This window comes from Lissotriton vulgaris, chromosome 1_1, assembly GCF_964263255.1.
Source record: "Lissotriton vulgaris chromosome 1_1, aLisVul1.2, whole genome shotgun sequence".
In the NCBI taxonomy this organism is placed as follows: domain Eukaryota; kingdom Metazoa; phylum Chordata; class Amphibia; order Caudata; family Salamandridae; genus Lissotriton; species Lissotriton vulgaris.
This window is the reverse complement of record NC_141685.1, coordinates 2,100,577,760-2,100,591,583: the sequence shown is the minus strand read 5'-3', so window position 1 is coordinate 2,100,591,583 and position 13,824 is coordinate 2,100,577,760. Positions and strand designations below refer to the sequence as shown.

Genomic DNA, 13,824 nt, shown 5'->3' with positions numbered 1-13,824 from the left:
TGTCTTTCCTGGACCGGAATCAAGCATCCTAGGACCGGTTTCTGGCTATCAGCCATCTTCAGCCAGGATAGCTTGACTCTAGTGGTGTGGAGAGCATGGGACTAACGTCTAAGCATACCCATCCCACTTAGGGTGACAAATGCAAGAACAACAATTGATGGACAGAATGCAGAACAATGTCATACATTCACCCCAGTACAGAGATATGGGCCTAAATCCATCGTTTTTTTGCACTCCACACCACCCCAGTTCACACATGGCCATATGCAAATCAGCCATGACCCTGTGCCTCATGGGAACAATCTAGCCCGAACTGCTAAGCCATGTCTTTCCTGGACCGGAATCAAGCATCCTAGGACCGGGTTCTGGCTATCAGCCGACTTCAGCCAGGATAGCTTGACTCCAGTGGTGTGGAGAGTATGGGACTCATGTCTGAGCATACCCATCCCACTCGGGGTGACAAATGCAAAAACAGAAATTGATGGACAGAATGCAGAACAATTAGGTCAAGCCTAGAGTCAGCGCGCAAGCGCTACTCTATGGAAGATCTGTGGTAGTTCAGTATGTGAAGGAAGCAACAGGCAAGAGCGAGGCGGAGGGTGTAGCAGATCGGAAGAGCGGAGCGGAGCTGCGGAGAAAGCCGTAGCTGTAGCCGAGCCGAGCCGCACAGCGCTGCTGCAGAGGAAGTGAAGAAAGTCGGCGGGCAGCGAACGAGAGAGTGGCAAGAGGCGAGAGGCAAGTGGCAGCACTGGTTTCAGTGCAGGACGGACCCCGGGAGACGGACACGCACGCACCACAGGCAGTGAGGTGAGGTGCTGCGAGGGGGAGATAAGGACGTGTGCGGCAAGGCGGCTCAGTCCTCCCTCGGGCTTTCTCTGCTTCTTTGCCTCACAAGCCTGGCGTAGCCCCTCCACCCGCGGGAAACTGCTGGAACTCCATAAAAAAACGCTGAAACGCTTGGCGCAGCCTCTTTACCTGCTAAAAACTGCTGGATTCTATTAAAAAAAAAAAACGCTGAATCGCTGAGAGGGTGGAACACACCTGGGCCTTTGCTGCAGTCCGGCCAGAACTCTCTGCCCTCTGCCGCCGCTCACCTTTCCCGCATTCCCACATTCCGCAACCATCCCTATGGCACCCACGAGTAGTGAGCATCAAGAGAAGAGCAAGGGAAGCAGTGTGCGGCGTGGTATGGCGTCGTGAGCAGGGAAGCCGGGGATCGGTCTCGAGCAGTCATGAGCGAACCTGAGTAGATCCCCTAGTGAACTTTTGTAAAATGATTGCCACCGTGCTGCAGAGCGCTGATTTGCTGCCGAGTGCTGGACCTGATCTATAATCATACCGATGCCATTGAAACTAGTTTGACGCAGACAGATAAAACCTGACTTGAGCTTGCTTCTGAGCGGGAGTGGAGCCTGGGCCTCTGAGTTGCTGTGGCCAGGAGACTGCAGGCAATGCTTCAGAGGTTCTGTAGAAGTTTTGTAGTTAAGGAGGCTGAGAGTGAGCAAGTCGTGAGAAGCCCGGGACAAGGGCGGGACAGTCTGTGGCAGTCCAGGGCAGAACGTGGCTGGGCTGGGTCATAGACTCTGGATGTTGCCGATGCCATCAACCCCTACACTGTGAGACTTTGTGATTTATCATTATTAGTGTTTTTTAGAAGTTTTCTGTTGCACCAGAAACTGGCACTGATATAATTTTATTTTATTGTGCAATTCATGATAGCTTTCGGACATTAATAGTAGTTTTGTCTTAGTTATATTTTTCCTTTCTAATGATGTCTAAATTGATATCTGTGAAAACCCCACCAGTATTGGCTACACTAGATAATTACCTAGTTAAGGTGGTCAGTAAAACTAATAATGATAGGGGATTATCTCTAGGCTTAGGTAGTCCCCCCTTGTCTCCCATTCTGCCAGTCTCATTAGTCCCACCAGTATCAGATGGTAGTAATGGTCTTAATAATCCCGATGCTACCGACAAGGAAGTGCCAGAACAACTGGTGTCTAACCAAGTAGTGCTGGATGACTCCCCTGATACCTCAGTACAGTGTTCCCCGGCCCCTGCCCCTAGAGTGGTTAGATATTTAACAACAAGGGGTGGTGATGGACAGAGTTTCTGAATTAAGCAGAATACTCTCACCCAGTCAAGAGATCAGGGCTAGATCCAACACCGTTTTTTAGCTCACTGCACCATCCCAGCTCAGAACCTGGCTATATTCAAATTAGTCTGTTCCTGTCCCAGTGCATGATGGGAACAGGGCAAACCAAACTACCAAGCCAATTCTTACACTGGGAAGGAAACAAGCTTCCGGGGACCGGTTTCTGGCATTTCAGCCATCGTCTGCCCGGCTTGCTTGAATCCTGATGGTGCAATGAGCTAGGGACTCACATCTAGAGTGGTTAGAGCTTGCAGGAAAGTTCAAATTAAATGAGGGTTAACCCGTAACACTAAAAAAAGAGCAGTTACACCTCCTAAAAATATTACTGAGGATGGGGAGTCTATGGTTTAAGACGGCTCAGTTACATTGGACATTGGGCAATTTAATCTTTTGGTCAGTGCCATCGATTCTAAGATAGAAGGGATTATCAAACCCCTAGTGGCTAATCTTGACCAGATTTCAGTTGAGGTGATAGGATTAGGGGGCCTTTTGAACACCCATATGGCCTCAGTGAGAAGCTCTAAGGCCCCAGCTGAGAGCACTAGTGTTAGTGTTAGTAAAGCCTCAGCGAGAAGTTCTAAGGTCCCAGCAGAGAGCATTAGCGTTAGTGTTAGTAAAGCTGCTCCATCTGAGGGGGGGCCATGCGTTAATGAGATAGTTACGCAGAATGCCTCTTTTACGGCCTGTTTGGATAAGCAGGCCGTAAAACCAGATGAGATGAAAGCGGGATGGACTGAAGTAAAGAGAAGGCGCTCTATTAACCTCCCTCCTGATTGTGCACCCTATGTGGTGGTTTTAACTAATGTACCACCCACTGAAACCCATACGAGCCAGAGCCAGCAGGAATCTCATGAATCGCTAAAAAATAAAACTGTTTCTTGGCTGCATAGAAAATGTGGGTTTCCAACTGCTTACTCTGATCAGGCGTTGACTACTAGAAGAGTCAACAGGATAGGGAACTCAAGGACGAATTGCAGGGGCGATTGCGTTATTGTTAATTTTAAGTACCCACAACACACCGCCACTGTATTGCTCAGAGCAGCTTCCCTACCGACCCCTGACAATAGTGTGTGCGTGCACTCACTTGGCTTTTTCTATAGCCACCTAAACAAAGTTCCATATGACAATAAAAGTACCAGGCTCTATCCACCTTCCCATAGGCCACATGTTGATATCCCGATTCAAAATCGATTCCATGCTCTAAACTCCTTGGATGCAAATGACTGACTTGCCCACGACGACCAGCGCAAACTTGGCGAGACTCGAAGTGTTCAGTTATACGATTTAAGTTTGTCCACCGAGAGTGGGGCCCAGAGCCATGGAAACCAAAATGAGGGAGATGGCACCGAGAGTGGGGCCCAGAGCCATGGAAACCAAAATTTTGGACCACTTGAAAGATGTAAATGGCCAAACCATTCCGACTTTTAAAAACCAGCACTCTGCTATTGACCATGTGATTGTTTCCTCCGATATTATCTCGTGTTGTGCTCCCCCAAGAATTGAAGTAACCTCATTAAGTGATCACAATTATATCATCCTGGACACTATTTTTTGGGGTGGTAGCTTGGTTAAAGTAGGAATTACAATCACAAACGTTGAGCCACACAGACCTAACGGAGTTAGCTTAAGATGGGCAGGGGATAAGGCAATTAACTTAATCAGTTCTACAGTGAAGGATAGTTTGGTAGATATTATCTTCATCGTTGAATATAGCGCTGATTATGAGAAGATTTTAACCTCTTTCCTTGGTATTAATAATTCTATCGATGCCAGGTTCACTAAAGATAATAGCGGTCAGCATAGAAACGAACCAGGTTGGTTCGATCACTTATGCACTACCTCCTTATCTAAACTTAAACAGGTGCTTACAAAAAAGCCCAGGGACACCGCTTCAATAATCAAATTAAGAGCAGACTATAAGCTTGCACTGAAACAGAGGAAGAGTGAGTTACAGCAGCAGGCCTGGGACTCCCTTAATCAAGCAGCCGAGTTATCCGATAGTACTCTGTTTTGGGCGACGGTCAATTCTCCTTTTCTTAAAGACGAAAAGATACCAGAGTTGACCTCTAATGTCCCGAGTGAAGGGTGGGTCGCTCACTTTTCTAAAATCTTTGATACCAATGGAAGTGTAGATACTGACCCTAGCAGGTGGATTGTTTTACCGTTGGATATAACAGCTGGTGAGGTTGAACTTGGCATACGTGCAAGTAAGGGGGGCAAAGCCCAAGGCCCTGACGGGGTGCCGATTGATGTATACAAGGAAGCACCTGAGATGTGGGGACCTCTCCTGGCTAATAACTACAAAGTGCGTGTTTATGCACTGCTTGCAGGTTTTCAAAACACCTAAATAAAAGGCATTGCCATTCACTATGCCAAATAGCTCGAACTCCAGCAAATGCGAGACCTGTTGCATTGCAAATGCTTGTTTACACTGGAAGACACCCGCAGAGCTATTAATCGACTTAGACCTGGGGAATCCCCGGGTCCAGAGGAAATATCGGGCGATCTTTACCGATCTGAGAAAAAAGGTCTGGGTCCCTTCCATCAATAAACCGTCAAATAAGATAATGGGCGGTGATGATATCCCTGATACGTTGGGAGGTGCTGCTGTTATACTTGTGTATACAAATGGGCAGAAATAACCCTGAGAACCACCACTCTGGTAGATAATCTACAGAAGAGGACTAGTCACCGGGTCTGGATAAGGTACAGCAATGGATAACTGATACTAACATTCTATCTCTCTTAACAGCTGGATTCAGATAGAAGATCAGTACAGTTGAGCAGATATTCTGGTTTAACCCTCCAATAATGATAACATCTTGAGTTAACTAAAGATCACCGTTAAGTGGCCTTTTTCAACCGTAAAATGACGTTTGCTTTAATTCCTTGGGGTAAACTGTGGACTGTTCGAGGCCAGATGGGAATGAGCCCTGATTTCCTGAATATCATAATAAGACTAAATTAAACTAATTATGTTCAAGTGAGGTAGGGATTTAGGGGGGAGCAAACTAATCATATTCCAATCGAGTGAGGATGTGTTTTAGATCCGACTTTATTTTCAATTTTTATCAATGATGTACTTAGGTACTTGAATGATTGCACCCATGACTCCCCAGACTCAATGGACGCTCCATGCCAGTGCTTCTATTTGCTGATCAAACATTACTAATCTCTTGCATTTCAATGGGCTTTGAAAACCTTTTAAACAATTGTATGTTTTTTGTGTGACAAGAGGGGTTTAGAAGTAAATACATAAAAAACCAAGTACATGATTTCCAACACTCATAAAACATTCAGAGGTGAATTTAGCATGAAGGGAGTTATTTAATAGAAGAAGGAAAAGTGTGAGTACCTTGGTATTACCCTAGATAAATCAACTGCTTGGTTGATGCAATGGAACAAAGTAAGTGCATCTTTGCTGCACGGTGACTTTGCTGTGTTAAAAAGATACAAATAAATGACACCTAGACATGTATCTCCGGCCACAGAGATCTATCGGGCAAAGGTACAGAATGCAGCCCTGAAATCTGGGGTTATGTGAGGAAAAAGGAGGTGGTTATCAAAGAATACTTCTTCCTCACATCTTTATTTAACTTTCCACAAACTGCACTTATAATTCCTGTCTATCGACACAGGGCTAAAATGAGTCAATAATATAGCAACCCTAGAGCCCCTTTTATTCTGGATATGATTGTGGATATTCCCAGAGTTACAATCCTATAGAAGTGCGTCCTGGGCATGCCTAATTTGCTGTCCATTAAACGGTTTACCCACAAAGTCTAGTTTTTAGGCATTAGGTATGAGCTTAATTTTGAGTAATCCTTGTTTTATAAATGACGATACAAAAACAGATGTCAAAATATCATTCTAGACCTATATCAATGATCAAAATTTCAGAAAGAGTGGACCTGGCTCCCTTACAACAATTTTCATCTCTTTTAAATGTATTTTGGCTTTAAACTCTCCTTCCCTGACAGGAGTCCCTAATTACTTAGCTGCTTCTAGGGTATTATGGTCGAATACTGACCCTCATGTAGTATTTGCTGTGAGCAGGTACCTTCATGCAGTTTGGCTGCTAAGAAAGAGACTGGAGTCCTTTGTAAGCAATCATTTAAAGCTGCTCTTTATATTATCTGTACTGTGAACATATACATCTGGCTGATCTCTGTGACATGTATTAGTTATCTTGTCAATAACGCTCTTAGACCTCAGGCAAGGCTTGCAGTCAGGCAACTTGCCACTTTTTAATTGTGAAGTTTCATTGATCTTAAAGAATTTGTGAATTTCCTCTCTTTTTTGAAGTATCTGACTTGATGCTACTGTATTATGCACTTTATATCTTGCACGTTTTGAATATTTTATACACGATATGCTATAATAGGATGTGTATATTGCACAATATCTTGACTCTTTTTACGTTTTGCTTTTGATTGTAACTCATATATTGATTGTACTGTTTTTGTGATTATGTATGTTTTATGAGGTTTCCAAACCCCTAAATAAACGTATTGATTGATTGATATTTAACAGGAAAATAAAAACATAACATCTTAAAAAAAACTTGTGAAAAACGAACACAGTGATCCTGGCCCTTGCTTTAATCTGTATATTAGTTAAAGAAAGTAAAATGATGTGATAAGTGTAAAACGCCACGATTTCACCCCTATAAAAAACAAAAAGAAATGACTGATGACACATGGATCTATTGTGTATGGAATAATCTGTACAATATTATATTTGGATGTTACTTCGCTATCCATTGATTGCTTGCACAATAAGAAGACCCCAATAACTGCACTCATGAAATTTAACATGGATGGAGTGCAGTGAGCGGTAGCTCCATTTGAGGGGAAAAACATAATATTTTGGGTCATTGCAATACCCCAAACTTGACCATTTCCAATTCTGGTTAAATTGATCTCAATCTATACTACTATTATGAAGAGAGAACACAAACCTTTTGGCAAGGTAAACTCGGGAACCACAGCGCCAATCCACACACCCAATACATTATTGTAATCCTCAGGGTGTGCAGTTGGACATAGGCTATACAAAAACAAAAAAACGTAAATTTAAAAATATAACTTAAAAAAAAAGTAGTGCCCTTAAAGTAGTGCCGGCCGCGACGCCGACGGCCACGACGTAGCGCTGGCCTCAACGTACGTGATGACGATGAGGAGCGGCGGTGAAGTGAGGAGCTCGGGGAGGAGCGGCGGCTCAAGTAAGACTCTGGGACACGGGACGGGAGTGAGCCGGTGCGGGAGGTTGGCCCGGAACAACTGCGGTAAGGCTCAGGGCCTGGGGGCAGCATTTCAGGCTTGCGTGCACTCCCGCCCCGGCCCCCACCCGCCACGACATTGTCCAGGACACAGACAATGTCGTGGCGGGCGGGGGCTGGGGCGGGAGTGCACGCAAGCCTGAAATGCTGCCCCCAGCCCCCTTCTGCCCCGGGCAACGCTGGGGCAGGCTGCTAGTATTATACATACTGAAACGTATGACTTCCAGGGTTATGAAGGGCAGCAATATGCTGTTATCAACCCAGTCCAGCTGTGTGCTTTTCCACTGATCTCAAGTAGATAAAATTCCACCACATGGTGCAACGCAACACAGGGCCATTGCGGCCCAACCAGCAGTGGCCTCCAACTTGGATCATGCAAGCAGGGTGCAATCGGAATTCCACAAAATGCTACTACATTCAGAGGTGACCAAGGCTACCACGTTAAGCTGGGGGGCGTATTTGAGGAAATAAATTCAAGTGAGAAATTCAGGGGCACATCTTACTTACAGTGGCTACAGAAAACACAAAATGCTTCTTCTCAACTGATCCTTGGCTTATTAAGGAAACTTGTCCACGTTCCCTAGGCTCTCTAATAGCACCAATGACATGATGTGCTGCTTGAATGAAATGGCTACCAGCGAATCAAAATATGAATAACCAGAAAAATCCATTTCTATACCAAAGCAAAGGTTTACAGTGCAACCTAAGTTTCAGCAAGTCAGCAAATTGGGCAGCATATCGCAGGCCCCCAAATGTGTGCTCCCCCACTGTCAGGACTAACACAAATTACAACAAATTATCAAGTATTTTGAAAACACACCTCTGCATAGAAGCTCTGCTTAAGGTATATAGATGTCCATGTTTGTTCATTGTTAGGAGATTAAGAGGAGGGGCCAGATCCCAAGAAGGTGATCCGTGATTATTGCTCTAAAAATTGCTTGGTTAAAGTATAAATTGCAGTTTAAACACTAGGGTAACTAATGAGTTGGTCCTTATAGCCTTTACCTGTGTTTCGTTGTTTATATTTTAAAGATCCAAAGGGGACTCCTAAGACCATTACAAACAGCAAGGGGAAGAAACGACGCCCAAACAGCAAGGATCTAGCTATCACGGTGCAGAGCAGCGATGCATTTTTCTTGGATTTTCTTACAAGTTGTCTAAGGTAGGCAGGCACTCCTACGGATTTCTTTTCTAAGGTGTTTCAATATGGTGTCTTTATTTATATATAATATGTGGTACAATGCAATTGGTTGTAAAATGTGTGCTTTTGTGATCTCGCATTATATGTCTAAGGAATCATCCTGAAGTTTTGGATACAGAGATGCAACCTGGTGTAGGAGAAAAGGTGAGCGAAAGTGTTGAATTAGTCCTCTGAACTTCTTGACTATTTCAGCTCTTGAAAATCCCAGTGCTATACAAACTATCTACCTTCTATTATCCAACTCAAAGGAAAGGTACACAGTTTGTCAACCATGTAATAATTTAAAATGTAATTGGTGCTTTTCAGTTTTAAACTTATGTAAGGTATCCTTTCTGTCACCTTTGATTAAGTGATGCGTGCAGCAAAACTATACCCTAGGGGAAGTGTTAATTTGGTGTAGTTGTAATCAATGAGGAGAACAGAGGAGCATAATTGGGGAAAAAAATGTTGGAGCGCGGAGCTGTGCTAAACTCAGGAGCGCCGCTCTCCGACATTTTTAAAATGCATATTCACGAAAATAATGCGTTCCTCTGTTTTTTCCTAGTACTGGTGCAAAAAAAGCTACCGAGCGCCAGCACAGGCACCTTTGCTGCCATGTTGCAAAGGTGCCTCCGCTGCAGGGGCCATTGTTTAAATGCAGGAAGGCATACCATCCTGTACATAAATAATGATTCATGGTGATTCGCTCTTTCTATGTATGCTACAGAATGCAGCAAACATGAAAAGAGCAAAAAACGAAGAGAAATTGATAATTTCTCCTCGTATCACCATTCTAGCACCTGGCAATCCATGGCGTTAGAATGGTGCTATTTTTGGTGCTGCCTCAGCCTTGAAAATCTTGGGCAGCTTCAAAAAACAATGGGTGTTGTGGCGGACTGCCAACAGCAACACCCAAAGGTGGCGTTAGACGATGTTAAGTGGCTTAGTGCCACCTTTTAAATATGGGAAACGCCACCTTCCTATCAACCAAATAGGTTATTTTTAAACCGCTGCAAGTTGTTTGCCTCACTTAACGAGTATACAACACAGTACTTCATTCCTTCTTTACGCTACATTCATAACCTGCCAAAGCCAACTGATGTGGTGTATTTTACATGTATGTGCTCTATATATTAATGGCTATATGTAGTTGTGCTGCGCCTGGAAGAGCAGCAGTCCATTTCCCTTCTTTGTTTTTCTTCTTCGCGTAGCCACATGCTGAGGCTTCCTCTCACTGGGGTGCCCGGTCCCACCAGGGCACCCTTCATGACTCTGGGTCGTTGGAGAGCAGCTCTGGGAGCCCACCTTCAGCTGCTCTCGCCTGCTCCCCTCCACGGCCAGCACACTTGCATGCTGCTGCAGGAGCCCGTACAACCTTCTGGTCTTTCTGCTCCTGTGGACAGACGTATGCTGGGCGGTCGGGTAAGCAGGCCACATATGGTCCAGGGACGACATGGCTTGGCAGTTCGATCTGGACTGTTCCGATGAGGCACAGGGTCAAGATAGCTGTGTGTGAACTGGGGTGGTCTGGTGTGCAAAAAAACGATGGATTTAGGCCCAGATCTCTGTACTGGGGTGCATGTATGACATTGTTCTGCATTCTGTCCATCAATTGTTGTTTTTGCATTTGTCTCCCCGAGTGGGATGGGTATGCTCAGACGTGAGTCCCATGCTCTCCACACCACTGGAGTCAAGCTATCCTGGCTGAAGACGGCTGATAGCCAGAACCCGGTCCTAGGAGGCTTGATTCCGGTCCAGGAAAGACATGGCTTGGCAGTTCGGGCTGGACTGTTCCCATGAGGCACAGGGCCAGACTGATTTGTATATAGCCGTGTCTGAACTGGGGTGGCAAAGTGAGCTAAAGAATGATGATGGATTCAACCCAGATCTGTGACTGGGGGTGAGTGTTGGAAAAGTTTCAGCACTCAATCCATCATCTACTTGTGTGTGCCATGGGGAAGCGCGGCAGTGCTCTCCCTCCACATCAGTGTTGCCTGAGCCCCCTTTAGTCTTGCGGGGTCACAGCGACACTCCCTGCCTCCATATCTTTGCTGGGGCCAAGGGATGGGGTCATGGGCCCTCGTGCAGCATTGCTAGGGTGCAACGTGCTCCCTGTCTTCTTCGTCTTCCCCGTCTTCCCTGGCTGCAGTCCCCAGGCCCTGGTCCACCTCGTTCGCTGGAGACGGTGATGGAGCACCACGTGCTTTGCCACTAGGAGACAGGGGTCAAGAGTCGCAAGACTTCAAACACCAATAACTCAGGCCCCATGAAACCAATTTTCTTAATATTGGTCTAATTTTACTCCTGATGCAAGCCCTTGCCACCCCTAGCACTTTCTTTAGGTCTGCTGGCCTGAAAGGTTGATGAGCTTTGCAGGGAGCTAGTTTGACTGGCTCCCTGTTCCAGCCTTTTGCTTTTCTTTCTCGGGCCTCTTTCTCCATGTGCAGAGCCTAGTTTTCCCCTCAAGTGCTCCTCAGGGGGTGTAAGGGGACCAGCGTCCTCTGGAGTGGCCCACTAGTCCTGGGGTCAATCAGACGCAGAATCCTTAGTCCAGGGTACAGTCAGGGGGTTTCCCCTTCCAATTGTCCATGGCATCAGCCTCCAGTCACAGTGCTCCTCAGAACAGCCCATCCATGAGAGCTCTCACTCCTGCCCAAGACCTTTATAGGGTGGGGTGAGAGGTGCCAGCAGGTATGCACCTCTGGCCTAACCTGAGGTGCCATCTCACCTCTCCACCCCTGTTTCAACCTTGCTGTACAGGCTTGTGGGCTACTTAAAGATGGCTCACCCGGGAGTCACCTGCCACATGTGCTCTGGGAGTCTCAGTTTCACCCCTCGCTGACATCACTGCCAGGGCCTTCCCCCAGCAAATCTTCAAAGGAGCTTCCCCTCTGGTATTCTAAACACATTTGTGACCCACTGGCAGCCACTGTGCGAACCACACACTACCTTTACACTACACTCCAGTGCTTTCATTTATGGCCCATATTTGTCACTCGTCCACAAACTGAACTCGCACGAACATCTATAGGATAGTTGATACTCAGTATGCAGATTAATAGGTTGATATGTTGCATTGCAAAGATACATAAAAAGAAAATCTAGGAAAAACAAACACTCTTGGGGAAGTAAATTATGCAAAACATGTGAGATGTAAATAGGAACAACCTCAATGGCATGACTGACATGGATTACTGTAATGGTTTTTAGTCATTGTTGAGATATCTATCAGTGTTTTGTACTGTAAAGGATATCATAATAGAGCACAAAATTAACTCCTTTCAAAGTCTGGCCTTTTAATGAATAAGTTTACCAGCCCTGGACCTTGCTGCATAATGTGGTGTCATGATCCCAGGAGAGGGGCTCCCTCCCTTGAGCTTCACAGCGATGAATAATGCATTCTAAGCCCCAGAGAGCCCCCTATCTCACACTAGGCTTCATCACAGCAATGATCTCCTGCTTCAACACCCTCCACATGCCCCTCTCCTGGGCCTCGAAGTGCTATAATGTCGACTTGAAGTCCAGGGTAGGGAAAAGCATTCATTAAAAGGCAGTGCTGAACCAAAGTATGGTGGGCAGTGTAAAGCCAGAGTAATGGCTTTCATAGTGGCAGTTACTCTGGGTCTGAAGCCCCCCAGGAATTTGGATCGGCTCTGTATTGACATTCTTTACAGGGTAAAGCACTGATCGATTTCTCAACAATAACTGCCCACAACATAAGCCGCTCCTTGAACTGTGACTTTCAGCGAAGGGGGTTTCAACCCATGGGCTTCACAGCCATAGTGTAGCACTGTGCGGCCTAGGAGTGGCAGCTTCCTGCACTCTGCCTCACACCACTGACAAATGTCTGCATTGCCCAGGTAAGGGGGCCCACCCCCTGGACCTCACAGCCATAATTCAGCGCTTAGGGGCCCAGGGGAGTGGGCCTTCCTTCCCACGGTGCTGAAGCATCAGAAAAGAGCATGCATGGCAGTCTGATCTGGGTTCTCTCTCCTCCACTGACCCACCTCTCTTCATCTAATCCACACACATTCACATATATTTACAATTGTCATGTTACCACTGCTCTGTGTGCTCTACAGAAGGATCAAACATGACTGGATGAGCAGGTATTCTAAACACCTTTGTGACCCATTGGCAGCCCCTTGTGAGAACTTCGCACAGCCTTTATACTTCACTCCAGCCCTCTCAAACATGTCCGACTACAAACAACCACCCGCAACCTGAGTCAGTTCTCAGTATGCACATTACAAGATATGCTGCGTCAAAATAACATTAAAATAAAATCCAGGAAAACTGTACTACTCTTAGAGAAGCAAATTAAGTATGTGTGAAATATAAATAGGAGTAACTTCACTGGCATGATTGGTATGGGTTACTGGCGGAAGCGACACTTAACCTTGTTAGGTATGGAATTCTGTGCCCTTGCTTCCGCCCTGCCGCTGCGCACCTGCGGCCCCGTGACCCTAATTGCCCATTCGCTGCCCCTGCCTCGCCCCTCCCAGCTGCTCCTCCCTCCCACTTCCCCATATATGGCGGCTGCGCTGCGGGCGGGCCGCTGGCGCGCCAAAGGCGCACCTAAGGCAAACCCATCTGCACCCATCCACACCTGAACCGCGCCCAGCGTCAGAACCCCTGCCCCGACTCCCACGACGACGACCGCCACCGCTACGATGCCAACACACTGCATGCCCTTAACCCCGGACGGACCCACACCTGCATCATGGTCGCCCCAAAACGCACACATGGTCCTTTCACCTGCCGGAACTGCAACTACACAAGCCTCAGAGCCGCCGAACCACCCGCCAAGAAAGACCTAAACCACCTCCGATGCATCCTTCTGAACACCAGCTCCGCACGCAAGCACGCCTTTGAGCTCTAGGACCTACTCGACACATCATCCCCGGACTTCGCCTTCCTGAAAGAGACCTGGATAAACGACTCCTCCGCACCCGACATCACCATAGCCATCCCAGACGGCTGCAAGATCACCCGCAGAGACCACACTAACGGAGTCAGAGGAGGAATCACCATTGTCCACAAGAACAGCATCAGGGTCTCAACCAGTACCTACGACACTCTCAGCACCGCCGAACACATGCACTTCCAGATCCACACAGACCCCAACACCACCCTCATCTACAGACCCTCCGGACTCCATCGCCTACTTCATCAGCATGCACGTCCTGACCTCCACCGACTACATTC

At 46.6% G+C, this 13,824-nt stretch overlaps 1 protein-coding gene across 1 annotated transcript in view; it reads left to right on the top strand.

Moving 5' to 3' along the window:
- The window catches only part of DYRK4 (dual specificity tyrosine phosphorylation regulated kinase 4), a 798,647-nt gene that overhangs the window by 688,356 nt on the left and 96,467 nt on the right, over positions 1 to 13,824 (top strand). Inside the window, exon 11 of the mRNA XM_086939068.1 lies at positions 8,469 to 8,598. Coding sequence (XP_086795194.1) covers positions 8,469 to 8,598 — 130 coding nt within the window. The remainder of the gene's footprint in view (positions 1 to 8,468; positions 8,599 to 13,824) is intronic.